The sequence below is a fragment of the Somniosus microcephalus genome, chromosome 6, assembly GCF_052327205.1.
Source record: "Somniosus microcephalus isolate GS21.2 chromosome 6, FLI_Smic_1.0, whole genome shotgun sequence".
Lineage (NCBI taxonomy): Eukaryota > Metazoa > Chordata > Chondrichthyes > Squaliformes > Somniosidae > Somniosus > Somniosus microcephalus.
In genome coordinates this window covers 19,965,929-19,993,192 of record NC_140992.1, presented here as the reverse complement: position 1 = coordinate 19,993,192, position 27,264 = coordinate 19,965,929, and the positions used below count along the sequence as shown (strand labels likewise).

At 44.7% G+C, this 27,264-nt stretch overlaps 1 protein-coding gene across 2 annotated transcripts in view; it reads left to right on the top strand.

Moving 5' to 3' along the window:
• Positions 1–25,659, top strand: part of eif2a (eukaryotic translation initiation factor 2A) — a 55,968-nt gene extending 30,309 nt beyond the window's left edge. For both annotated transcript variants that reach the window (XM_085989815.1, XM_085989816.1), the window contains 8 exons: positions 1,260–1,333; positions 2,715–2,859; positions 5,176–5,292; positions 13,956–14,527; positions 22,458–22,568; positions 22,808–22,924; positions 23,165–23,230; positions 25,418–25,659. In XM_085989815.1, coding sequence (XP_085845941.1) covers positions 1,260–1,333; positions 2,715–2,859; positions 5,176–5,292; positions 13,956–14,527; positions 22,458–22,568; positions 22,808–22,924; positions 23,165–23,230; positions 25,418–25,483 — 1,268 coding nt within the window. In that variant the 3' untranslated portion in view covers positions 25,484–25,659. The remainder of the gene's footprint in view (positions 1–1,259; positions 1,334–2,714; positions 2,860–5,175; positions 5,293–13,955; positions 14,528–22,457; positions 22,569–22,807; positions 22,925–23,164; positions 23,231–25,417) is intronic.
• Positions 25,660–27,264: the final 1,605 nt, after the last annotated feature.

Below are 27,264 nucleotides of genomic sequence, written 5' to 3'. Positions count from 1 at the left end.
CGTACAGTTCTGGTCACCACATTACAGGAAAGATGTGATTGCACTAGAGAGGGTACAGAGGAGGTTTACAAGGATGGTGCCTGGACTGGAGAATTTTAGCGATGAGGAAAGATTGGATAGGCTGGGGTTGTTTTTGTTGGAACAGAGGAGGCTGAGGGGAGATTTAATTGAGGTGTATAAAATTATGGAGGGGCCTAGATAGAGTGGATAGGAAGGACCTATTTCCCTTAGCAGGGGGCATAGATTTAAAGTAATTGTTAGAAGGATTAAAGGGGAGTTGAGGAGAACGTTCTTCACCCAGAGGGTGGTGGGAGTCTGGAACTCATTGCCTGAAAGGGTGGTAGAGGCAGAAACCCTCATCACATTTAAAAAGTACTTGGCTATGCGTTTGAAGTGCCATAACCTACAGGGCTACGGACCAAGAACTGGAAAGTGGGATTAGGCTGGAAAGCTCTTTTTCATCCGGCACAGACATAATGGGCCGAATGGCCTCCTTCTGTGCCGTAAATTTCTATGGTTCTATAGTCACCACCCAGTCCTCCACAAAAAACGGTCTGAGCGGCTAAAAGAGTAAATGAGCATAGTTCCCTTGTGATAGGGAAATGTATCATGTGGTGTGGTACTAAACCGTACATACCAGAAGGTCCTTTGTTCAATCCAATGGCCTGCATCGAGTTGGCTGATCTCAGTTGTCGGACTACCCTCGGCATACCTGGGCTAGAAGGAGGAAAGCAAAATGGCAGCTAGGATTCCCATTCCCTGATTCCATCTGGAAAGTGCACGTGTGAATGTCCGGTGAGGACAGACCTGTTGACACTCACGATCACACATGAAGAACGGCCATTTGGGAGAGGTCCCGGAGAACTGTGTATCTCAGCAAGAATCAGCATCTTTTAAGGAGAGGCTGGAAGAAAATTAGAATTTTTTTTGAATGGTCATTCTAAAATTAAACATAAATTTGTGTCGATGGTGCATTTCATGGGATCTGATGAGATTCAGATTAAATTACACTCCTGTAAAAGACCTGTGTAATGCCCACTTGTGTGACATAACCCATAACTCACCAATTCTCATCATCCACTGTATTCCATTTCTTCTTCTGTACAGAATCCCTGCAGAGAATTTGAAATAATATGTATTATAAGGTTATTACACAAAATTTCTTTGTAATAATGTATAATCTTGTATAAATAGAGGAATTTAGTAAAACAGTATTCTGTGTTGAATTTTATTGATGTTGATTCACCCCTCCTCTCCAGATAAAATAGCCAACAAACTCCATTTGCAGAAGGTGACCGATTTTGCGCTGTCACCAGGACCTCAGCCCTGCAAGGTACTTTACCAGTCACTTCCAGTTATGCTGTGAGTTTTGTACTGGTATGTTTGAAAAGATGATTGTTGGGTAAAGCCATTTCCTAATATAATAGCAGTTAAAGTTCTGGTTGCCTTTAAGTTTGGCTGATTACCTGGATCAATTTAACAATGTTTGTATTGCATGTCTCTCTTCTGTGGGAGATGGCCATTAGAACAAGCCTATTCACAATATCGCAAGACTTTTGCAAATGAGGAAGATGGTTTGACTCACCCCAGCTCAAACTACCCCCCCCGCACCTCCCGCTGCCCCCTTGGCCAGTTCCACCATAGCATGCAACTGTTACTTAAATTATTCTAGGATTCATTCCAAGTGTTAGTTATTCTCTATGTGATGCACTTCCTAACGTCAGTCTAATATTTGCCTTTTGACTGTTTGAACCTGTGTCCCCTTGTGCTCCTGCCATAATTTAATGTGAAGTAATGTTTTGTATTTACCTTTTCCATACTGTTGACATTTACATACTTAGCACTACCTAGGATTTACAGCACATAAACAGGACATTCGGCCCAACAGGTCCATGCTGTTGAGGTCCTCTCTTTGTTGCCTCCATTCAATACTGAAAAGCCCCAGTTTCTCCATGTTTCCTCATCATTTAGTCATCTAACACTAGGGATCAGCCTCGTGGCTCCTCTTTGCAAAGCTTCCAGAACTCTAATGTCTTCCTGCGTCTTAATGACTAAACTCTATTCATGCTCACTTTGTACAAGACTAGGGCTTTTATCAACTATTAAAAAATTTAATTTGGAAGAAAAATTCTGCCGTTTATGTTAAACATTATAAAACAAAGCTTTTAAAAAATTTTTAAAAAGTTAATAGAAATATCCCTCATTCAGCTCTATTTCACAAACTGCCTGCCTCCTTTATCTGGGTAAGAGGTATGGTGTGGGAAGAATTTTCCACAGCCTCTGTCAGTGACATTTCATATTGACCAATTGGAGGTTGCTGTCCAGGGCACTATTTGTCCCTTGGTGATTGACATACTCCACCCAATACAGTCACCCAACATGACCCATTTCACATAGCAGTTTACCAAAGAACTGGAGAAACTTGTCCATAGAGGTTAGTTATATTTCAGTCAGACATGAAACTTGTCAGAGTTTAAATGGCAGGCAAAATTACACTGAGTTTAGCATGCTCCAGAACTGTTAAGAAGGAAGCCAAAGAAGAAAGTTGGTGGTGTCTGGGCGTGAGGCGCTGGGGTCTGACGTCTGTATGTGAAGTAAGGTTGTCTGTAAATAAGGTGGAGAGGTCTGTACATGAGCTGGTAGATGTCTGTGCAGAACGTGTTTTGAAATACAAATTCAAAATTGACCAGAACTAACATTCTTTTTTGTACAAGGTTGCAGTTTACGTGCCTGGATCTAAGGGTGCACCGTCGTTTGTTCGATTGTATCGGTACCCAAACTTTGATGGTCCCAGCTCTGCCTTGGCAAATAAAAGTTTTTTTAAGGCTGACAAAGTGACGATGCTTTGGAATAAGAAAGGTATGGTTCACTTGAAATGAGACGGACACTTTAAGTTACCATCCTTGCACAAAAAGGCCATATAACCAGCGGGTTTGGAGTTGAGGCCCGTTAGATTAAGTTAAACTATGATATAGCCTGTCTGAGAGCTCGATGTCACAGGATACAAAGTTTGGAGTAAAATTCCTCCACCCTGTCATCTCTCCCCTTAAAGGAGTACACATGCAGAAACGTCCTACTGAACGTAACAGTACGTTGGGGCAGGTTTGAGTAACTGGGATAAGTTACAAAAGGGAGTAAGTGCAGATTTTGGAAAGTATTGATAGAGTCCGCTTCGCTTTAACACCCCCCCCCCCCCCCCCCCAAACAATGTTCTCCCCCAATTCTTTTTGGGTGCGCGGCCCATTCAAAATTTCGCGCATGCGCGGAACGACCCATTTGAAAAGCTGGTCTCTGGGTGCGTGGGACCTCCAGGCAGCTGCGCGGCCGCACACTTAGCGGGAACGTTGCCCCCCAAGTCTCATTCCGAATATTCCAAATTTTTCCTTTTACACCATTTTTCTTTGTCCATGAAACAGAGGGTGGGCAAACGAGCTGTTTGTAGGTTGAGCCAAGCAGTAGTAAATGCACAGACCTGTGCAAGTTTGTCTTGCCCTCTGATACATTCTCCTTTATTTCCACTCACCACCCCTCCCAGATTGTCGTGTTGGGATTGGGAATTTTCCATGTGGATACAAACCCACTTCCCGTTACTGTGTTGTCCAGCACGTTGCCCTCTTGTGGCCACTAAGTCTAAAAGATCCTTAAAATTACAGCTTTCATTTCATTTTTTTCCTGTGTCACTATTTTAATAATATCAATAATTTGAAACTAATACAAGTTGCAGCGAAATACAGCTCCACATCCCAATTTTGTGTACAATTACTAATCTGGACAGACAGCTTCACAAATTGGGGGTTTATGTTTGGGGGAAAAAAAACACCCCTGCAAATGAGCACTAACACTTAATGCTGCAATAGTGGCTTTTTGGGTGAAGGCATCATATTACCGAGCCACACAGAGCACAAGGTTCCAGGACGTAGTAGTAGGAGTGCTATCATTTCCCTCGATGATTCCAGAATAGGCAGAGAAAAATCAGTCAGAGTTCTTGCTTCCAATCGCTACCCAGCGATCCTGCTAGAAAGTGCATGTGTGTGGATACTAGACAAGGGTAGGGTCAGGGTTAGTAGTTATGACTGTGCACCCCCCCGGCTCCCTCTCCCATTGTTGAATACTCTGCCAACACTTATTATTCGAACAAGAATGGCTGCTTTGGTCAAGTATCATAGGGCAGTATCTGTGGCCCAAATCCAAGCATGAGTCGGCATCCTCCGTGCAGAGACATCCAAAATTGGGCAGAGGGGAGAGATTAAAAGAGCAAAAAAAAAATGGTTTCTTTTGTAAAGTTTTTAACAAATTGTAAGTGTTCAATTTCTTCCTTAGCCTTGGGAAATATTGGGAAATCCGAAGCCATTGTCTTCGGTCCCTGCCACAAACACCGTTCCCTAGGGACTCCATCCCTCTCCCTGGCCATTGTCTGAGGCTAGACCAGACCGTTCACAAACATGCCGTCCTGTTTGATCCTGAGGTGAGATTCCGATCACACATCTGCTGAATCACCAAGGCCGCCTACTTCCATCTCCGTAGCATCGCCCGACTCCGCCCCGCCTCAGCTCTTCTGCTGCTGAAACCCTCATCCATGCGGTTGTTACCTCGAGACTTGACCAATCCAACGCTCTCCTGGCCAGTCTCCCATTTTCCACTCTCCATAAACTTGAACTCGTCCAAAACTCTGCTGTCCGTGTCCTAACTCGCACCAAGTCCTGTTCACCCATCACCCCCGTACTCGCCGACCTACACTGGCTCCCGGTCCGGCAACGCCGCGATTTGAAAATTCTCATCCTTGTTTTCAATTCCCTCCATGGTCTCGCCCCTCCCTATCTCTCTAATGTCCTCCAGCCCTACAACCCTCTGAGATCTCTACACTCCTCCAATTCTGGCCGCTTGCGTATCCCTGATTTTATACGCTCCACCATTAGCAGCCGAGGCCCTAAGCTCTGGAATTCCCTCCCTAAGCCTCTCGGCCTGCCGTCCTCTCTCTTCTCCTTTAAGATGCTCCTTAAAACCTACCTCTTTGACCAAGTTTTTGGGTCACCTGTCTTAATGTCTCCTTATGTGGCTTAGTATTTGAGAGTGCTCCTGTGAAGCTCCTCGGGACGTTTTACAATGTTAAAGCTGCTATACAAGTGCAACTTGTTGTAGTCTTGGGATTTCTAATTGGGTGTTGTTTTCCTGCAGGAACTGCTGTTTTGGTAATTGCCAGCACGGATGTAGACAAGTCTGGAGCATCATATTACGGCGAACAAACCCTGCACTATATCGCGTCTAATGGAGAAAGTGCATTAGTGCAGCTGCGTATGTATTCTTTTCATACATTTAGCTTTGTAAATAAGTTCAGGAAGCTGCGGATGCCTGCCATTTGCTTGTTTAATAAATACAATCAGGCTTTTTTTGCTTAAGTAAATCTATTTGCCACGCAATTCTGTCAACCATACTCGGTGATTGCTAGTTTTCTCCTTAACAAGTAAAAAAAATTGCATGCTACTGGTAGATAAATGTGAACTTGCCAGAAAAATAGGATCGTTGACATGACAAATTCTGAGTGCTAAGATATCTGTGTCACCTGTGAGGCACACAATTGATCAGGTGAAAATTAAGAAAATAAGAAATAGAAGCAGGAGTCGGCCATTCGGCTCTTCGCGCCTGCTCCGCCATTCAATGAGATCATGGCTAATCTTCTGCTCAACTCCATTCACCGGCCCTATCGCCATATCCCTTGACGCCCTTACTAGTCAGAAATTTATCGACTTCTGTTTTGAATATACCCAATGACTGAGCCTCCACAGCCCTCTGGGGTAGAGAATTCCAACGATTCACCACCTTGTGTGTGAAGAAATTTCTTCTCATCTCAGTCCTGAATGGCCTACCCTTTATCCTGAGGCTGTGGCCCCTGGTTCTAGACTCCCCAGCCAAAGGAAACATTCTCCCAGCATCCACCCTATCAAGCCCTGTAATAGTTTTGTATGCTTCAATGAGATCCCCTCTCATTTTTCTGAATTCAGGAGAATACAGGCCTAGTTTACTCAATCTCTTATACGACAGTCCCGCCATCCCAGGAATCAATCTCGTGAATCTTCGTTGCACTCCCTCTATGGCAAGTATATCCTTCCTTAGGTAAGGAGACCAAAATTGTGCACAGTACTCCAGGTGTGGTCTCACCAAGGCCCTATATAATTGGAGTAAGACTTCTTTACTCCTGTACTCAAATCCTCTTGTAATGATGGCCAGCATACCATTTGCCTTCCTAATGGCTTGCTGCACCTGCACATTCACTTTCAGTGACTCGTGTACAAGGACACCCAGGTCCCTTTGAGCATCTGCATTCCCCAATCTTTCACCATTTAGGAAATACTCTGCCTTTCTGTTTTTTCTACCAAAGTGGATAACTTCACATTTATCCACATTATATTCCATCTGCCATGTCCTCGCCCACTCACTGAGCCTGTCGAGATCCCCTTGAAGCCTCTTCACATCCTCTTCACAACTGACACTGCCACCTAGTATCATCAGCAAATTTGGATATGTTACATTTAGTCTCCTCATCCAAATCATTGATATAGATTGTGAATAGCTGCGGCCCAAACACCAATGCTTGCGGTACCCCACTAGTCACAGCCTGCCATCCTGAAAAAGACCCGTTTATCCCTACTCTTTGCTTTCTATCTGTTAACCAATTCTCAATCCATGCTAGTATATTACCCCCAATTTCATGTGCCCTAATTTTGTTCACCAACCTCTTGTGTGGGACCTTATCTAAGGCCTTCTGAAAATCCAAATACACCACATCTACCGGCTCCCCTTTGTCTACTCCACTAGTTACATCCTAAAGAACTCCAATAAGTTTGTCAAACAGGATTTCCCTTTCATAAATCCATGTTGACTCTGCCCAATCTTACTATTACTTTCTAAGTGCCCAGTTATTGCATCCTTTATAATAGATTCCAGCATTTTCCCAACTACTGATGTGAGGCTAACAGGTCTGTAGTTCCCCGTTTTCTCTCTCCCTCCTTTCTTAAATAGCGAGGTTACATTTGCTATCCTCCAATCTGCAGGAACCGTTCCAGAATCTATAGAATTTTGGAAGATGACAACCAATGCGTCCACTATCCCAATGGCCACCTCTTCCAAAACCCTAGGATGTAGGTCATCCGTTCCTTGGGATTTATCGACATTAATTTTGCTAGTACTATTTTTTTACTAATAATAATTTCTTTAAATTCCTCTTTCACGCCACACCCTTGGTTTTCTCGTATTTCTGGGAGGTTTTTTGTGTCTTCCTCCGTGAAGACAGAAACAAAGTATTTATTTATTTTTTCTGCCATTTCCTCATTCCCCGTTATAAATTCTCCCGTCTCTGACTGTGAAGGACCTACATTTACCTTTGCCAGTCTTTTCCTTTTCACATACCTATAGAAGCTTTTACAATCCGTTTTTATATTTCTCAGATATTTGTTGGGTTGCACTGGATTATAATTCAGTAATTTAAAAGGGATAGGCTATGCTTATTGGTGATTGTGTATATTCGAGATACATTGACATCCAGCATAAAAAAGTACAGCTTTTTGCCTAACTGGGTTAGCATCAAGGTAAATACCCGCCAGCTCGTTTTTAAAATATTTTATAACCGGTGGTAGAGTAGCCAGCCCTGTCGACTTGACTGGGATTCTCCCTGAATAGAGGATTGATTTCCCGGGCACTGCTGCACAACCCGGGAGAAAAGTACTTTGCATTTGCGGTGTGGCTCAGCTGCTTCTGTAAGTCAGTACTTGCAGTTCCAGTCCCCACCATTATTCCTGGCTGTCTTCTGTCTCGGGCATTCCCTGCCTCCCATTTCAAGAAGCCGCCTGGAATTTCCTCAAAGCTGGTCCTGTCCTGTTGCCATAACTTTGCCGGAAAAGCGGCTCGCTGCACTCCCAGCGACACTATGGCACGAAGCACAACCAGCCACGAGGAAAGTCCCAGCCCGCTTTCTGAGAATTTCGACTCTGTCTACTGTTAACAGTAACTTGTGCACATTGAGGTGACAAAGGAATCCTCCTGGTATGTGTTCACTTTGTTAGTACTGCACAATTGCTAATGCACAATTGTAACTCACATTTTAGTCTGCAGGCATTTTAAATATAGCGGTGCGCTTAGTCATTTAAAAAAAAGCTGTCAGCGATGTAGGAGGAGTCAGGCAACTGGATTCCTGACATCTCCAATTTATGTTTTGTCAAATTTGATTTTAATTGCAGTTTTGGTGGATGTGGATTCATGCCCATGATTTTCCACACGGTGAGTTCCTTGTCATCCTTGTTTTTGAATCCCTCCATGGCCTCACCCCTCCCTATCTCTGTAACCTCCTCTGGCCCCACAACCCTCAGAGATCTCTGCGCTCCTCCAATTCTGGCCTCTTGCGCATCCCCGATTTTTAGCGCGCCACCATTGGCGGCCTTGCCTTTAGCTGCCGCGGCCCTAAGCTCTATTTGTGCTGTCAGGGGAAGTGTCAGGAAAAAAAATCCATGTACTCCCTCGCAGTAAGGAAAGTAAAATGGAGGGCGGGTCACCTTGGTTTGCTTTTGCCCACACCTAGAGGTTGGCTCATGATTAGCATATTCGAGGCTTGCCTGGCCAGTCCATTTGGAGTTCAATGCATGTCAGGGGGGAGAGGGGAATTTTCCACTATTATATTAGTTACTTAATTCAAAATAACCTGTGCGGAGGAGAGAAATCATGCGTTCGAATGTAGGTCGTCCAGAAATAAAGTGGAATACTAAGATTGCTCTTGCTTCGTGCTGTGGCAAATTACTTGGGCACGAGACCTCAGTGGATGTTCCTCACACTGCAAAGAGTTCCTGATTCCACACCTGTACGCAATCGAGCAAGTGGGAACCAGGCCTATTTCACAGATCGAGGTAAATATTGTGCAGTTTCCAGCACCCATTAGAGCATCTACAGCGGCCTACAAAGAGGTCACCCACTCCTTCTCTGACCTCTGGTACGAAGAGGTCATGGTGGAACAGTACAGAAAACATAAATCTAGAACACTACTTCCAATTAAACTGTGACAGTAATCCAAAGGCACACGTTCAAACGAGCAAAAGGCAGAGTTAGGAGCGTCACGCACCGTAATCAATCTGTGGAATGGAATTCCTGTCGGGTAGTGGAGGTAAAAGCCTTGACGTGTTGAAGAAACAGCTGGATGCTATAATGGGGGAGCACAGGTGGTCTACAGATGGATGAGCAAGGACAGGCTGAATGACCTTCCCCATCTGTATCTACCTTGTGAAATATAAATGACTTTACAGAAAGAATTTTGACAATGCCAGGGTCCTTTCAATGCAATATGTTCTATTAACTAGAAAGAGGGGAAAAAATGAGGAAAAATTGCCATGATGTTGCTTGTGAATTTTTTTCCCCCCTGTGCTTGTTCATAGAATAGAAATTTACAGCACAGAAGGAGGCCATTTGGCCCATCATGTCTGCGCCGGCCAAACAAGAGCTATCCAGCCTAATCCCACTTTCCAGCTCTTGGTCCGTGGCCTTGCAGGTTACGGCACTTCAAGTGCCTATCCAAGTACAGTACTTTTTAAATGCGATGAGGGTTTCTGCCCCAACCACCCTTTCAGGCAGTGAGTTCCAGACCCCTCTGGGTGAAAAAAGTTCTCCTCAACTCCTCTCTCATCCTCTACTAATTACTTTAATCTCTGCCCCCTGGTTATTGACCTCTCTACTAAGGGAAATAGGTCCTTCCTATCCACTCTATCTAGGCCCCTCATATTCGTGGAGGTTTGCAACAATATACCTGTCAGACAACTTAAGTCCTCCAGGAATTTACTGCACTACCTCTGGCTGAGTCATTCTGTCAGGCCTACCCCTCCAACAGACAATGAGCCACTTCCTTTCCTCTGCTTCAGTACTCCACTCTAGCTGTGGGGTGGCACATCCTGCAGTGTGTCATTAGCTTTGGATTGCTCTAGTAAAGAACCTGCACAGATGCAATGGATCAAATTGGCCTGCTTCGGTACTGTAAACCGCTATAGCTTTTATAGTTCTAATGTGCATTCTAGTAACCCTTTTTATGTATAGTGTGTAATGCATCTAATTCTTCTCGAGTCGAATAACATCAACAACAGCAACTTGCATTTATATAGCGCCTTAATGTAGTAAAACGACCCACTGCACTTCACAGGAGCGTTATCAAACAAAATTTGGCACTGAGACACATAAGAACAGATGACCAAAAGCTTGGTCAAAGAGGTACATAAGAAATAGGAGCAGGAGTACGTCATACAGCCCTTCGAGCCTGCTCCGCCATTCGATAAGATCATGGCTGCTCTTCCACCTCAGCTCCACTTTCCCGCCAGATCTCCATATCCCTTGATTCTCCTAGAGTCCAAAATTCTATCTATGTCAGCCTTGAATATACTCAACGATTCAGCATCCACAGCCCTCTGGGGTAGAGAAATCCAAAGATTCACAACCCTCTGAGTGAAGAAATTCCTCCTCATCTCAGTTTTAAATGGCCGACCCCTTATCCTGAGACTGTGACCCCTAGTTCTAGACTCCAGCCAGGGGGAACAACCTCTGAGCATCTACCCCCTCAGGATCACACCTCATTCTTTTAAACTCCAGAGAGTATAGGCCCAATCTACTCAATCTCTCCTCAAAGGACAACCCTCTCATCCCAGGAATCAATCTAGTGAACCTTTGTTGCACCGCCTCTAAGGCAAGTCTATCCTTCCTCAGATAAGGAGACTAAAACTGTGCACAGTACTCCAGGTGTGGTCTCACCAAAACCCTGTACAATTGTAGCAAGACTTCCTTACTCTTGTACTCCAACCCCCTTTGCAATAAAGGCAAAATGCCATTTGCCTTGCTAATGCTGTACCTGCATGCTAACTTTCTGTGATTCCTGTACGAGGACACCTAAATCTCTCTGAACACCATCATTTAATAGTTCCTCACCATTTAAAAAATATTCTGTTTTTCTATTCTTCCTACCAAAGTGAATAACCTCACCTTTCCCCACATTATACTCCATCTGCCACCTTATTGCCCACTCACTTAAGCTGTCTATATCCTTTGTCTCCTCCTCACAGCTTACTTTCCAAAATAGATTTGTATCGTCAGCAAACTTGGAAACATTACACTCGGCCCCCTCATTTAATTCATTAATAAATTGTAAATAGCTGAGGCCCAAGCACTGATCCTTGCGACATCCCACTAGTTGCAGCCTGCCAACCTGAAATGACCTGTTTTCTGTCCGTTAACCAATCCTCAATCCGTGCTAATATATTACAGGAAACTCTCTTTTTACCGGCACCTAAATAACTGGAAATCTCTCTTAACCGGCAAAATTCAGGAGTAGGTTCAGGTAAGTTTTACTTCATATTACTGGCTGTGTAACCGGGGTTCCTGGATCTGTGGCCTTGTAACCGGGGTTCCTGGATCTGTGGCCGTGTAACCGGGGTTCCTGGATCAGTGGCCGTGTAACCGGGGTTCCTGGATCAGTGGCCGTGTAACCAGGGTTCCTGGATCTGTGAACGTGTAACTGAGGTTCCTGGATCTGTGAACGTGTAACCGGGGTTCCTGGATCTGTGGCCGTGTAACCGGGGTTCCTGGATCTGTGGCCGTGTAACCGGGGTTCCTGGATCAGTGGCCGTGTAACCGGGGTTCCTGGATCAGTGGCCGTGTAACTGAGGTTCCTGGATCTGTGAACGTGTAACCGGGGTTCCTGGATCTGTGGCCGTGTAACCGGGGTTCCTGGATCTGTGGCCGTGTAACCGGGGTTCCTGGATCTGTGGCCGTGTAACCGGGGTTCCTGGATCTGTGGCCGTGTAACCGGGGTTCCTGGATCTGTGGCCGTGTAACCGGGGTTCCTGGATCTGTGGCCGTGTAACCGGGGTTCCTGGATCTGTGGCCGTGCAACCGGGGTTCCTGGATCAGTGGCCGTGTAACTGGGGTTCCTGGATCTGTGGCCGTGTAACTGGGGTTCCTGGATCTGTGGCCGTGTAACTGGGGTTCCTGGATCTGTGGCCGTGTAACTGGGGTTCCTGGATCTGTGGCCGTGTAACCGGGGTTCCTGGATCTGTGGCCGTGTAACTGGGGTTCCTGGATCTGTGGCCGTGTAACCGGGGTTCCTGGATCTGTGGCCGTGTAACCGGGGTTCCTGGATCTGTGGCCGTGTAACTGGGGTTCCTGGATCTGTGGCCGTGTAACCGGGGTTCCTGGATCTGTGGCCGTGTAACCGGGGTTCCTGGATCTGTGGCTGTGTAACCGGGGTTCCTGGATCTGTGGCCGTGTAACCGGGGTTCCTGCACCTGTGGCCGTGTAACCGGGGTTCCTGCACCTGTTGCCGTGTAACCGGGGTTCCTGCACCTGTTGCCATGCAACAGGGACGCCTGGATCTGTGGCCATGTACGGGGCTCTCGTACCTTAGTAAGTATACCGCTCTGTAATCCGGACTTTTTGATCAACCGGCAGCACGCCGGTGCCGGATAAAAAAAGAGTTTCCTGCACTTCCAACCCTATGAGCACGTACCTTGCGTAGCAACCTTTTATGTGGCACCTTATCGAATGCCTTTTGGAAATCCAAATATACTACGTTCACTGGTTCCCTTTATCTACCCTGCTAGTTACATCCCCAAAAAGCTTGAATATATTTGGTAAACCCGATTTCCCTTTCATAAAACCATGTTGACTCTGCCTAATTGTATGATTTTCTAAATGTCCTGTTATGTTAATAATGGATTCCAGCATTTTCCTGACCACTGATGTCAGGCTGACTGGCCTGTAGTTCCCTGTTTTCTCTCTTCCCTCCTTTCTTGACTAGCGTTAGCTACCTTGAAATCCGCTGGGACAGTTGTAGGGAATTTTGGAAGATCACAACCACTATCTCTGCAGCCACCTCTTTTTAGAACCCTAGGATGTAGGCCATCAGGTCCAGGGGATTTTAGGTAGGTTTTAAGGCGTGTCTTAAAGGAGGAGTAAGAGATAGAGATGCGGAGAGGTTTAGGGAGGGAATTCCAGAGCTTGGGGCCGAGGCAGCTGAAGGCACGGCCACCAATGGTGGACCGATTTTAAAATTCGAGATACGCAAGAGGCCAGAATTGGAGGACGCAGAGATCTCGGAGGGTTGTAGGGCTGGAGGAGATTACAGAGATGGGGAGCGGCAAGGCCAATGGGGGGGGGAATTGAAAACAAGGATGAGAATTTAAAAATTGAGGCGTCGCTGGACAATGTAGGTCAGCGAGCGCAGGGGTGCTGGGCGAACAGGTGCGAATTAGGCAGCAGAGTTTTGAATGTGCCTAAGTTTATGCGGGGTGCAAGGTGGGAGGCCGGCCAGCAGAACATTGTAATTGTCGTACCCAACAGAGAATATAGCTAGATAGATCGATTGAGCTTGCATTTATACTGTGCCTTGTCAAGCCCTCGTAATGTCCCAAGGTGCTTCACAACTAACGAATTACTTTTGAAGTGCAGTCGCTGTTGTTATTTAGACAAACAGCGGCTGCCAATTAGCGCAAAGCAAGGACCAGAAACAGCAACTGCATCGATGATCAGATCACCTGCTTTTGCTTGTGTTGCTCGAGGGGTGAATGTTGGTCAGTGCATTGGGAGAGCTCCCTGCTCTTCAGATAGTGCCGTAGGATCTTTTACACACACCTGAGCAGGCATCCAAAGCTGGCATTCCCTCGGTACTGCAGAACGGTCAGCCTAACTTATGTGCTGAAGCGTATGGTGAGGCTGGAACCCACAATCTTCTGACTCGAACAAGAATGCTACCAACTGAACCAAGTTCCGAATGTCTCCTCTTGGCGTCCATTCTCGTCCGATTGCGCCTCTGTGAAGCGCCCTGGAACATTTTTTTTTCTAAGTTAAAGATGCTATGTAAATGGAGGCTGTTGTTGTTGTAGTAGTTATGCACTGAAGTGGAGCGACAGCACCTCACTGTTCAAATAATTCATTTCTTTCAGCAAAAAACGGCCCAATTTATGACGTGGTCTGGAACCCAAACTCTCTAGAATTTTGTGCTGTGTATGGTTTCATGCCTGCCAAAGTTACAGTCTACAACCATAAGTGCGACCCAGTCTTTGACTTCGGCACTGGCCCTCGAAATGCGGCATTCTACAGCCCTCAGGGACACATCCTCGTGCTAGCGGGCTTTGGAAACCTCCGAGGACAGATGGAAGTTTGGGACATAAAAAAATACAAACAGATTTCTAAGCCCCAAGCCGCTGATACAACCTACTTCTCGTGGTGCCCGGATGGAGAGCACATTGTGACAGCAACTTGCGCGCCGAGACTACGGGTTAGCAATGGCTACAAGATCTGGCACTACAGTGGCGCAGTCCGTCACAAGATTGAAGTGACGTCAAACTCTGAACTCTGGGAAGTGCAGTGGCAGCCATTTGTAGACGGGGCTTTCCCGGAAAAGGGCATCAAATATCAGACTGTTCCCAATGATGTCCCTAGTATTGATGCCAAACCAGCGCAGGCTTACAGACCCCCAGCATTGAGAAACAAGCCAGTAACCAGCTCAAAACTGGTGAGTGTGATTCAGTACGTTTCCTTAGTTGAGTTTAAAATTTGTGCAACTTTAAACAATTTTTTTTATTGTTATTGCTACAAATTCCACATCATCGGAATGTGCATTGAAGTCAAAGTAAAGTTTCAGAACTTCGTATGAGAAACTCCTGAAAAATGTCCTATTTTTCTGGCCTACCTGAGTGTCTAAGCGCAAGGTGTGAATGTAATAGGGAATTGAGAAATATAAAGCTTAGATTTTAATGCTTCAGTATTTTTTGGTTCCCTCTGGGTCAATTGATTGTGGATTCAAGCCCCGCTTGCAGGAGTTGAGCACTGGCGCTACAGTGCATTTATAAAGCACTTTATCAGATCCTCATTGCTGTTCTTATGCAACTGATTTGCACACAAGGTCCCACCAACCAACACATGACCAGATAATCAGATTTAGGTGGTGTTGGTCAAGGAAGGAATGTTGATCAGGATACCAAGAAATCTCCCTGCCCTCCTTCAAATAGTGCCATGGAACCCTACATATATCTCACCAAGCAGACAGATGGGACTCTGGGTTCAACATCTCATTTGAAAGATGGCACCTCTGACAATGCATCTCTCCCTCGGTACTGCACAAGTGTCAGCCTAGATTATGTGCTGAAGTCCATATTGGGGCTTGAACTCTCAGCTGAGCCAAGCTGGCACTATTGAGAGAGTGCAACATTGTCATAGGTTCCGTCCATTGCATGGGGCAGTACGCTCTGATCATATTCTTCTGCCTCAGTGGTTCAGGTGGACATATAAAAATAGTAGGACGAGATCAAGTGGACCTTCTTCCAAACCTATCTTGTCACAGCCACTGTGAAGGATCCTTTGTGCAATATATGTTAAAGATGCTAGTAATGAGCTATATGTAGCTCTCAAGGGGTTAAGTTCACAGGACAGCAGGGTGGGGAGATGTAGATTGGGATTCATTCGGGGCATCTGAACCACCGTGCTGGAGACGATCAAAGATAGTTCAATATTCTAGTGTTAAGAACATAAGAATTAGGAGCAGGAGTTTGTTTCTTCATACTTGTTGCTCCAACGACAATCTTGTTCACTTGAACTCTGCAGGGGTCATTGCCAAGTTAGACTGGTGATGCATTCCCCTTTGGGTGGAAGGTAGTCAGTTTGAGTAAAAGCTGACACCGAAAGAAAGAAGAAAGACTTGCATTTATATAGCGCCTTCCACAACCTCAGGACGTCCCAAAGTGCTTTATAGCCAATGAAGTATTGTTGAAGTGTAGTCACTGTTGTAATGTAAGAAACACAGCAGCCAATTTGCGCACAGCAGTGTTATAATGACCAGATAATCTGTTTTAGTGATGTTGGTTGGAGGATAAATATTGGCCAGGACACCTGCGAGAATCCCCCTGCTCTTCTTTGAAATAGCGTCGTGAAATTTTTTTACGTCCACCTGAGAGGGCACACAGGGCCTCAGTTTAATGTCTCATCCAAAAGTCGGAACGTCTGACAGTGCAGCACTCCCTCAGCACTGCATTGGAGTGTCAGCCTAGATTTTGTGCACAACCTTCTGACCCAGAGGCGAGAGTGCTACCCACAGAGCCACAGCTGACACTCTAAGCCTGGGTGAAGTGAAGAAAAGACAGGCGACTGCAGGGAGATGAGATTCTTCCCTGTCCTGAAGGATATAATGCAGAGAAGTTATTCTGATTAAGTCAAGTAAGATTACGCATTGATGTGGGGAAGCATAGCATATATTTATTATTATGCAGACAGTTGTATTGCATGAAATAAGTGAATTCAGTCAAAGCTGGGGCTCTGTACATTCACATGCTGTGAAATAAGGCAGCTTAATGATTTGTATCCTGCCTCGTCTCGCCAAGTGTTGCTCATCTACCTTCGAAGTGATCGAAGAACCACTCATGCTGAAGGCACGAGGATACAGTCCAGATCATAAGGGATGCTATTGTTATGCCACTGGGTTACGCTATTGTACAACTAGATATAGGGCATTGTGAGTCAGCCTCAATAAAAGTAGGACAATCAGACCACTTACAGGAGCAACTGATGCCACTGAATCCAAGAAAGTATCTACGCCAGACCCGAATTTGAAATGCTATCTTGTGAGCATTGTGCCAGCTACTTATTTTCCTGATGATATTCACACTACAGTTAAAGCTGCTGCTTTCTTTCTGACTTTTAATAATCAGGTAATAACAACAGAAAATGCTGGAAAAACTCAGCAGGCCAGGCAACATCCGTGGAGAGAAATTAAGAGTCGACGTTTCGGGTTGAAACCCTTTTTCAAAACTGGAAAGGAAATAAAATAGATCGAAGGCAGGGCTGCGATAGAACAAAAGAAGTAAAAGAGACATTAAGAGGTATTCAAAACCAGACGAGATGGTGATAGGACAAGTGGAGACAAAAGACGGCTCAGATTAGGTGTGAAGTGTACTGGCAGAATGAGAAACAGCTGCCATGTGGGAAAGAGAAAAAAAAGGAAAGGGGGGGGGGGGAAAGGAAGACCCAAAACAAAGGGGTGGAAAAGAAATATATAAGTAAAAATGTAATAGGGGCCGAGGTTATGATCTGAAATTGTTGAACTCGATATTGAGTCCGGAAGGCTGCAAAGTGCCCTATTTCCTTTCCAGTTTTGAAAAAGGGTTTCAACCCGAAACGTCGACTTTTCCAGCATCTGCAGTATTTTGCTATCATTTTAATAATCAGGTGTTTGAAATGCACATCTGAAATGCCTCTCCCATTGTTGCATCGTGCTCAGTGATAGAGTAATTCATTTACACTTCTTTCCCTTCAGTTGTTGATTGAAATGGACTAATGATGCTTTCTTTTATTGCAGTGTACTGCATTTTCTTTATAATGTCAGGGGTACTGTAGCATGCAACTATTAAACAGAGTCACGTAATCACAGTCAGTGATGTGCAAGTAAAAATCTATTGATTTGGATACTGCCTGTGGAGTTGGGTGATGCAGACTTTTTGAGCTCTTTGTTCCTGGATTCATACTCCAGTTCAGACAGATGAGAATGATCGTCTCTTGTGCGTGCCAACATTAAAGGTTCTACAAGACAGTCATCCAACCTGCAGCCCCTGGGCCACATGCAACCAGTGAGCCTTGGCAATCCGACCATTGCAGCCAAGGCAACTCGGTTCTATTTGCACTTGTACAGGAAACTTTTTTTTATCCGGCACGGACGGGACCGACGTGGTGCCGGTTCATCAAAAATTCCGGATAACCGAACGCTATAGTAAAAGATAGGGAGAGCTGAGAGCTCCGTATAAAGCAACAAACCCTGTTGCTTAGCAACAACTGTAGAACAATGGCCTCAAGTTTCAAGCGTCTCTGTAGCTTAGCAACAGCTGCAGCCACGCCCTTGCACAGCACAGATGGAGGAAGGCAAGTAATATGAAGTAAAACCTACTCCTGAATTTTGCCGGTTAACTGAGATTTCTGGTTATTTAGGTGCCGGTAAATCAAAAGTTTCCTGTATTTCTTCCTCACTGGGTTGACCTAATTGAATTTGATGGTTCTGGAGGTTTGGTTATGGCTGTCTTTTAGCCTCGTTAGTTGTTACCGCATTGGGAGATAAATCCTAAATCAAAACACCGAAGATCCCTAATTTGAGTTGTATAAAAATTAATTTGGATACGAATTCATATGTGAACCACAAAACTCAATGAAGCATACCTATACATCCCAAAAAGCTTGGACAGAATTCCTATAAGAAATGAGTTTGCTAAATAAGGTATTAAACTCTCAATTTCACTCGGAGGCTGTTGGATGAACATAAGAAATAGGAGCAGGAATTGGCCATTCAATCCTTCGAGCCTGCTCCGCCATTCAATAAGATCATGGCTGATCTTCTACCTCAACTCCATCTTCCCACACTATCCCCATATCCCTTGATTCCCTTAATATTCAAAAATCTATCGATCTCTGCCTTGAATATACTCAACGACTGAGCCTCCACAGCCCTCTGGAGTAGAGAATTCCAAAGGTTCACCACCCTCCGAGTGAAGAAATTTCTCCTCATCTCAGTCTTAAATGGCCTTCACCTTATTCTGATACTGTGACTCCTAGTTCTAGACTCCCCAGACAGGGGAAACATTCTCCCAGCAGCTATCCTGTCAAGCCCTGTAAGAATGTTATATGTTTCAATGAGATCATCTTTCATTCTTCTAAATTTTAGAAATATAGGCCTAGTCTCGTCACTCTCTCCTCATAGGACAATCCCCCCCAATCCCAGGAATCAGTCTGGCGAGCCTTTGTTGTGCTTCCCTCTAAGGCAAGTACATCCTTCCTTGGGTAAGGAGACCAAAACTGTACACAGTACTCCTGGTGTGGTCTCACCAAGGCCCTATATAATTGCAGTAAGACTTATTTACTGTTCTACTCCAATCCTTTTGTAATAAAGGCTAACATACCATTTGCTTTCCTAATTGATTGCTGTACCTGCATGTTAACTTTCTGTGATTCGTGTACAAGGACACCCAGGTCCCTCTGAACACCAACATTTCCCAATCTCTCACCTTGTAAAAAAATATTCTGCTTTTCTATTTTTCCTACCAAATTGGATAACTTCACATTTCTCCACAATATATTCCATTTGCCGTGATCTTGCCCACTCACTTAACCTGTCTATATCCCTTTACAACCGGTGGTAAATAGAAAATGAGCTAACTTGGGCAAAGTCCCCATTCTATAGATATGTGAAGAGAAAAAGATTGGTGAAGTCAAGCATAGGTCCCTTGCAGTCAATCAGGGGAATTTATAATGGGGAACAAAGACATGGCAGACCAATTAAGTACATACTTTGGTTCTGTCTTCACAAAGGAGGACACAAATAACCTCCCAGAGATGCCAGGGAACATAGGGTCTAATGAGAGGGAGGAACTGAATGAAATCAGTATTTGTAGGGAAATGGTGTTAGGAAAATTGACGGGATTGAAGGCCGATAAATCCCCAGGGCCTGATAATCTACATCCTAGGGTACTTAAGGAAGTGGCCCTAGAAATAGTAGATGCATTGCTGGTCATCTTCCAAAATTCTATAGACTCTGGAACAGTTCCCATGGATTGGAGGGTAGGTAATGTAACCCCACTATTTAAAAAAGGTGGTAGAGAAAAAACGGGGAATTATAGACCGGTAAGCCTGACATCGGTAGTGGGGAAAATGCTAGAGTCCATTATAAAAGATGTAATAGCAGAGCACTTGGAAAACAGTGACAGGATCGGACAAAGTCAACGTGGATTTACAAAAGGTAAATCATGCTTGATTAATCTACTGGAATTTTTTGAGGATGTAACTGGTAGAATAGATCAGGGAGAACCAGTGGATGTGGTGTATTTGGACTTTCGTACTGACTTGGATAGAAAACTGTTGGCAGACAGGAAGCAAAGAGTTGGAATAAACGGGTCTTTTTCCGAGTGGCAGGCAGTGACTAGTGGGGTACCGCAGGGATCGGTGCTAGGACCCCAGTTATTCACAATATATATTAATGATCTAGACAAGGGAACTAGATGTAATATCTCCAAATTTGCAGGCAACACAAAGCTGGGTGGGCGTATGTGCTGTGAGGAGGATGCAGAGAAACTCCAGGATGATTTGGACAGGTTGGGTGATTGGGCAGAAGCATGGTAGATGCAATATAACGTGGATAAATGTGAGGTTATCCACTTTGGTGGCAAAAACAGGAAGGCAGATTATTATCTGAATGGCAATAGATTGGGAGAAGGGGAAGTGCAACGAGACCTGGGTGTCCTTGTGCACCAGTCGCTGAAGGTAAGCATGCAGGTGCAGCAGGCGGTTAAGAAGGCAAATGGTATGTTGGCCTTCGTAGCGAGAGGGTTTGAGTACAGGAACAAGGATGTCTTGCTGCAGTTGTACAAGGCCTTGGTGAGACCACATCTTGAGTATTGTGTGCAGTTTTGGTCACCTTATCTGAGGAAGGATGTCCTTGCCATGGAAGGAGTTCAGCAAAGATTCACCAGGCTGATACCTGGGATGGCAGGAATGACGTATGAGGAGAAATTGGGTCGATTGGGCTTGTACTCGCTGGCGTTTAGAAGAATGAGAGGGGGTCTCATTGAAACTTACAAAATTCTGACAGGACTGGACAGACTAGATGCAGGAAGGATGTTTCTGATGGCCGGGGGAGTCCAGAACCAGGGGTCACAGTCTAAGGATAAGGGGTAAGCCATTTAGGACAGAGATGAGGAGGAATTTCTTCACCCAGAGAGTGGTGAACCTGTGGAATTCTCTACCACAGAAGGCCGTAGAGGCCAATTCATTAAATATATTCAAGAAGGAGTTGGATATATTTCTTAAATCTAAAGGGATCAAGGGGTATGGGGAGAAAGCAGGGACCGGGTACTGAATTTGGATGATCAGCCATGATCGCATTGAATGGCGGAGCAGGCTCGAGGGGCCGAATGGCCTACTCCTGCTCCTATCTTCTATGTTTCTATGTTTTGCTGGCTCCCATGAGTGTAATGGTAATGTTTTTTGTAATTAAAATGAATTGTGACTCTCCCCTCTAACTTTTGTCCTCCCTCTGTGAGGGAAGTGTCTAGCCTGTGCTCATCCTGCCCAATATATTCAAGAGATTAGCAATAATGAGCAAGAAAAAAATGATAGTAAAAGTTGCTCCCGTTTCTTCAAAATGCTTGGTTTTCAAAATGTAACACTATGTATACATTTAAACTTAATAAGATTTAGCTCCCCTGTTGGCACAGCTAATAATAGCATTGTCCAGTATGCTACTCCGCTGTATAAACAAGGTAGGTCCCTGGTTGGTCTATGTTGAGTTTTCTGATCTCAACTGGGACAATAGGCAGGGGTATCATAATTGGCCTGAGTGGCCCTGAGCCGGGAATAGGAAAATCGCTCGGGGTTCTTGTCCCTGATCGCTAGCCAGAGACTCCTGTTTGGTAGTATGTCGGGTGAGGACAGGTTCCGGCTTGGCAACCCCTGGTCAAGTAAGCTTCTGACATTCAATATTGAGGCTCGCATATGCAAAATCTCCACTTAAGTGAGGTACTGGAGGAGTATCTGGTATTTAAGGAACTGTACCCAGCAAGAATCATCAGGAGAGGAAGGAAAACAGTTGGAAGAGTAAAAATGGGTGGATTTAAAATGAATTTGGTAAGAAATGTAATGGTGCGTAGCCTGCTTGAGGTTGAGAGCTGAATCTGTACTGGGAACTTTGAATTTTCTAATAGCAGAATGTTAAGTCTTAAACCAAAGGCTGTTGATGGCAGATACAGGAAACTCTTTGGTATCCGGCACCAACGGGACCAGCGTGTTGCCGGTTGATCAAAAATTCCGGATGACGGAGAGGGTTATCTACCGAGGCTATTTTTAACAAAGAAAAATTTAAAAAATCAAGAAATGTGCAGTATACAGTAATTGGGTACTCACCTACAGAATGTTGTGTTAAATGGATGGTGGAAGATGCTAGATTAAGTACAGTACTGCCAGTTGAGGGTAATGCAATGCAATGACTACCAGCAGCGTGGGAGACACACAGTACCCCAGTAAAATGGCGGATCAGAAGTGACTACCGGCAGCGCGGGAGAGTCAGATTCCTATTACAGGGGTATTGAGGTGTTCCGACTTCCGACAGCGCCAAGAAGCCGAGTAGTGGCTGTTTGGAGAACTACCCCCACTGACTAACTCGGCCACCACGGGAGACTCAGACTCGGCAACATTGCCAATTATTGAGGTGTTGTTTTCGGGGTGAGAATTTTGCCGGTTAATAGAGAATTCCGGATAATTTAGGTGCCGTTTAAACGAGAGTTTCCTGTATAATAAAGAACTTGTATTTAAGAACTTTCCTTTTATATTGCCGTGTACACTTGCATCTAAGGCAGTGCTTTATGAGGCCAACACCCTGAGATTTGATCTGGTGCATAACTTGTTTTCTTTCCCACTAGCATGAAGAAGAGCCACCTCAGAACATGAAACCACAAACTACAGATAAGCAGCTGTCAAAAGCCGCTGTAAAAAATCAAAAGAAACGGGAGGCTAGAAAGGCAGCAAAACAGGTATTTTTTTTTTTACTCGCTAAGCCGTAGCTATAAAACACCATAGCAGGTTTCATTACTTCCCCAACTTTGCTTTATACAGTTGCTCCTTTGGGTACAAGTCGTAAAGCAAAAGGGTAACAACATTGATTTACTGGGGAGAAAAGCATACAAGAAAACTCTGATAACCTGCAAGCAGAGATTCTTGATCTTAATAACCCCCTTCTCTCCCCCCCCCCCCCCCGCCTTATTTCCCGCAGGAGAGTAAGCCTGAGGTCATACAGGAAGCACCAGCCGACCCTGAACCTAGAGCTCTACAGTATGCCGAGGGCCACGGCGACCCGGAACTAGATAAGAAAATTAAGAACATCAAAAAAGTAAGTTCTGGGGAAGAAGTTGTGGGGTGGTGGGACAGAAAGAAACAGCAGCACTAGCTGATATACATTTGTTGACATGTTACTATTTTGATCGATGAGTTCAAACATGTCTTGCTTTATTTGCAGAAAAAAAACATGTTTTGAACTCCATTTGTCACAGCAATGGGTTTTAGAAGTTTGTTGGTTATGTTGTAAAACCTGCAACTGTTCATCTCTTAACAACAGAACTCTTTGTTGCAGAAACTTAAAGCAATTGAACAACTGAAAGAGCAAGAAGCTTCTGGCAAGCAACTAGAAAAAAATCAGGTACCAAAAAACAAAGTTACTATTTCCCTTCTAGGGATTTGCACGGCGCTGGCAGATATCAAAGAAAGACAGACTTGCATTTATATAGCGCCTTTCACGACCTCAAAACATCCCAAAGAAAGACTTGCATTTCTATAGCGCCTTTCAAGACCAACGGACGTCCCAAAGCGCTTTCCAGCCAATGAAGTATTTTTGAAGTGTAGTCCCTGTTGTAATGTATGAAACGCAGCAGCCAATTTGCGCACAGCAAGCTCCCACAAACAACAATGTGATGATGACCAGATAATCTGCTTTAGTGATGTTGATTGAGGAATAAATATTGGCCCCAGGACACCGGGGAAAACTCCCCCTGCTCTTCTAAATAGTGCCATGGGATCTTTTATGTCCACCTGAAGGAGCAGACGGGGCCTCGGTTTAACATCTCATCCGAAAGACGGCACCTCCGACAGTGCAGCACTCCCTCGGTACTGCACTGGCGTGCCAGCCTAGAGTACCAAACATTTTTCAGTTTGGATTCTGCCCTCATTAGGATGCCACCTAAAGGCCCCTGTACTCTGCCCCAGCAAAGTGTCTTAACAATTTGAGATGCTGAAACACAAAAATCCTGGAATTAAACAGCGTCTGACAAGAGAAAACACAAGTTGGAGTTATAACGAAACGTTTACACCCAACATGTGAACCCATCTTTTCAGATGCTGACAGGCTGTTTACAACCAGTGTTCTGCAGTTTTTCCCCTTGCAGATTTCAGGGAATTAGATACATACTTGAAAAGGAGAAATTTTCAGGGCTATGGGCAAAGTGCAGGGGAGTGGGAATAATTGGATAGCTCTTTCAAAGAGCCGACACATTGATGATGTGTTGTGAGATTCTATGATCTGTTTAATGGGATTGCATAGCTCATGAAAAGATATTACCACATTCAGTTATGCAGCTATTGAACGATTTTATCATTGTGTTTTTTTTTTCCTTCTAATCTCCTTTACCGTTCCTATTCTGGAGCTGGCAGTTCATGTCTTGGGTATGGTTCAGCCCTCTGTTACCTCGCTGAAGTCGCAATTTTTCATGTGCGATCCTATGGGTAGAGCTTCTGCTTTGGGCGCAATCGGGAAATCGCGCCCAAAAGGCGATTGAAATTGCACTGGTTAGGTTACAGTTCAAGTTCCGCCAAAATTCATTTGCAGAATCACAAATCTTCCATGAACCAGTGCAATCGAGGCGCGTAATAGAACGTAATTGTTCGTTCTACAAGAACATGGTTAACGTGCAACTCTTATTGTCCCTCTGATTTTTTCCCAGCGGTAGACACTGATTTGTGCTGAGTTACAGTTCCATGGGCCCCTAAGACAGTGAGTGCCAGTAAGGTTTTGATTTGGAGACGGCTTTGCAGCTGAGTACAATCTTGTCCTCGGCCAACGTCCACAAATAAGCACACTTCAACAGGTGTCACTAGTTAGTAACCACAAACAAGAACCCTGGCTTATTCTTTCCATCTCTGGCCCTGGGACACCAGCGTATAGTGAGCATGTTGCCATCTTGGCTGAGACTAGCTTGCTATGAGGGGATTAAAGATCAAACCTTGGACCTTTCTGGTCTTTGGTTTCAATTCCATGCCGAATACAGGAAACTTTTTTTTATCTGGCATTGATGGGACTGGCGTGGTGCCGGTTTATCAAAAAGTCCGGATTACAGAGAGGTATAGTTAAAAGGTACGAGAGCTCCGTACACAGCAACAAATCCAGGCTTCCCTGTTGCTTAGCAACAGGTGCATGAACCCCGGCCACAGACCAAGCGTCCCTGTTACTTAGCAACAAGTGCAGGAACCCCGGCCACAGACCAAGCGTCCCTGTTACTTAGCAACAAGTGCAGGAACCCCGGCCACAGACCAAGCATCCCTGTTACTTAGCAACAAGTGCAGGAACCCCGGTTACACGGCCACAGATCCAGGAACGGCCACTAATATGAAGTAAAACTTACCTGAACCTACTCCTGAATTTTGCCGGTTAACAGAGATTTCCGGTTATTTAGGTGCCGGTAAATCGAGAGTTTCCTGTAATTTACCAACTGAGCTGTCAGGGAAGCCAGAATTTGGCTTTTTTTTTGGATCCAAGCTTTTCTGTCTACCTGGTTCTAACTGTATCATTACTGTAAGCTGTGGTTTCTTTGACTCCATCTCTCTCCATTTACAGATAGAGAAAATGCAGAAAGAAGATGCTCTTTTGAAGGAGCTAGAAGACCTGGAACTGGGTCTGTAAATTTACCCAAGAGAAGCGCAATACCTGGTTTCACACACCATGGGAAAATGATTTTCATTGTGAAATTTAAGTGATAAAAATCCAAATACTATGCAATGTAAAAGATTCGGGCAGTATTAAAAGAAATTCTGTATTAGGGTAAGAGAATAAAAGAAACTCTGTGTTCTGTCAGTAAATTGTACTTCTTTAGTCCCACAGTCAAAGATTAACTAATATAAAAGGAAGAAATTGCATTTATATAGCAACTTTTGCAGCCTCAGGACGTCCCAAAGGTTTTACAGCCAATTATGTTTAAAACGTAGTCACTGTTGTAATGTAGGGAAATGCGGCAGCCAATTTGCACACAGCAAAATCCCACAAACAGCAATGGAATAATGACCAGATAATCTCTCTTGGTTGAGGGTTGAATGTTGGCCAGCACACCAGGGAGAACTCCTCTGCTCTTTTTCGAATAGTGCCATGGGATCTTTTATGTCCACCTGAGAGGGCAAGTGGCGCCTTGGTTTAACATCTCACTTGAAAGACAGCACTCCCTCATGTACTGCATTGTCGTGTCAGCCTAGATTATGTGCTCAGGTCTCTGGGATAGTACTTGAACCTACAACCTTCTGACTCTGAGGCGAGAGTGGTACCACTGAGCCAAGACTGACCCTTGGCACAAGATAAAAAATGTTCAGATCTTAACTTGGTGAAAAATGGTTTACAAACATTATGTGCAATATTTGGTATTACAAAGTAAAATTTGATTTACAGATTTATTTTTTTACCAGAATATACTACGTCACACTTACTGGCATCTGCCACTTTATTTGTCCATTCCACCATCTTATCAATGTCCTCTTACAGCTTCCTTTGGTCCTCCATTATTTAATATGCCTCCTATTTTAGTATCTTCTGCAAGTTTTGACACCACTCACTCAAACCCTATATCCAGATTATTGATGCACACAGTGAACAGAAACAGTCCCAGAACAGAACACAAACACTGCTACCCGCTTCCACCCACCCTTCTACTCTCCGTTTCCTCCCTTTTAACTAGCTTATCATCCAATTTTCTGCACTTTCCCTAATTCCATACCCCATTGATCTTCTCCAATAATCTCATGTGTGGCACCTTGTCAGAGGCTCTCTGAAAGTCCATATACACCACTTCCACTGCATTTTTCCCCACCTGCCATATCTGCCACCTCCTCAAAGAACTATCGAGTTTGTCAAGCACAGTTTTCCTTTCTGAAAGAACATAAGAAATAGGAACAGGAGTAGGCCATTCGGCCCCTCGAGCCTGCTCCACCATTCAGTAAGATCATGGCTGATCTTCTACCTCATCTCCACTTTCCTGCACTATCCCCATATCCCTTGATCCCCTTAATATTCAAAAATCTATCGATCTCTTGTCTTGAATATACTCAATGACTGAGCCTCCACAGCCCTCTGGGGTAGAGAATTCCAAAGATTCACCACCCTCTGAGTGAAGAAATTTCTCCTCATCTCAGTCCTAAATGGCCGACCCCTTATTCTGAGACTGTGACCCCTGGTTCTAGACTCCCCAGCCAGGGGGAAACATCCTCCCTGCATCTACCCTGTCAAGTCCTGTAAGAATGTTGTATGTTTCAATGAGATCACCTCTCATTCTTCTAAACTCTAGAGAATGTAGGCCTAGTCTCCTCATAGGACAATCCCAGGAACCAGTCTGGTGAACCTTCGTTGCACTCCCTCTATGGCAAGTATATCCTTCCTTAGGTAAGGAGACCAAAACGACACAGTACTCCAGATGTGGTCTC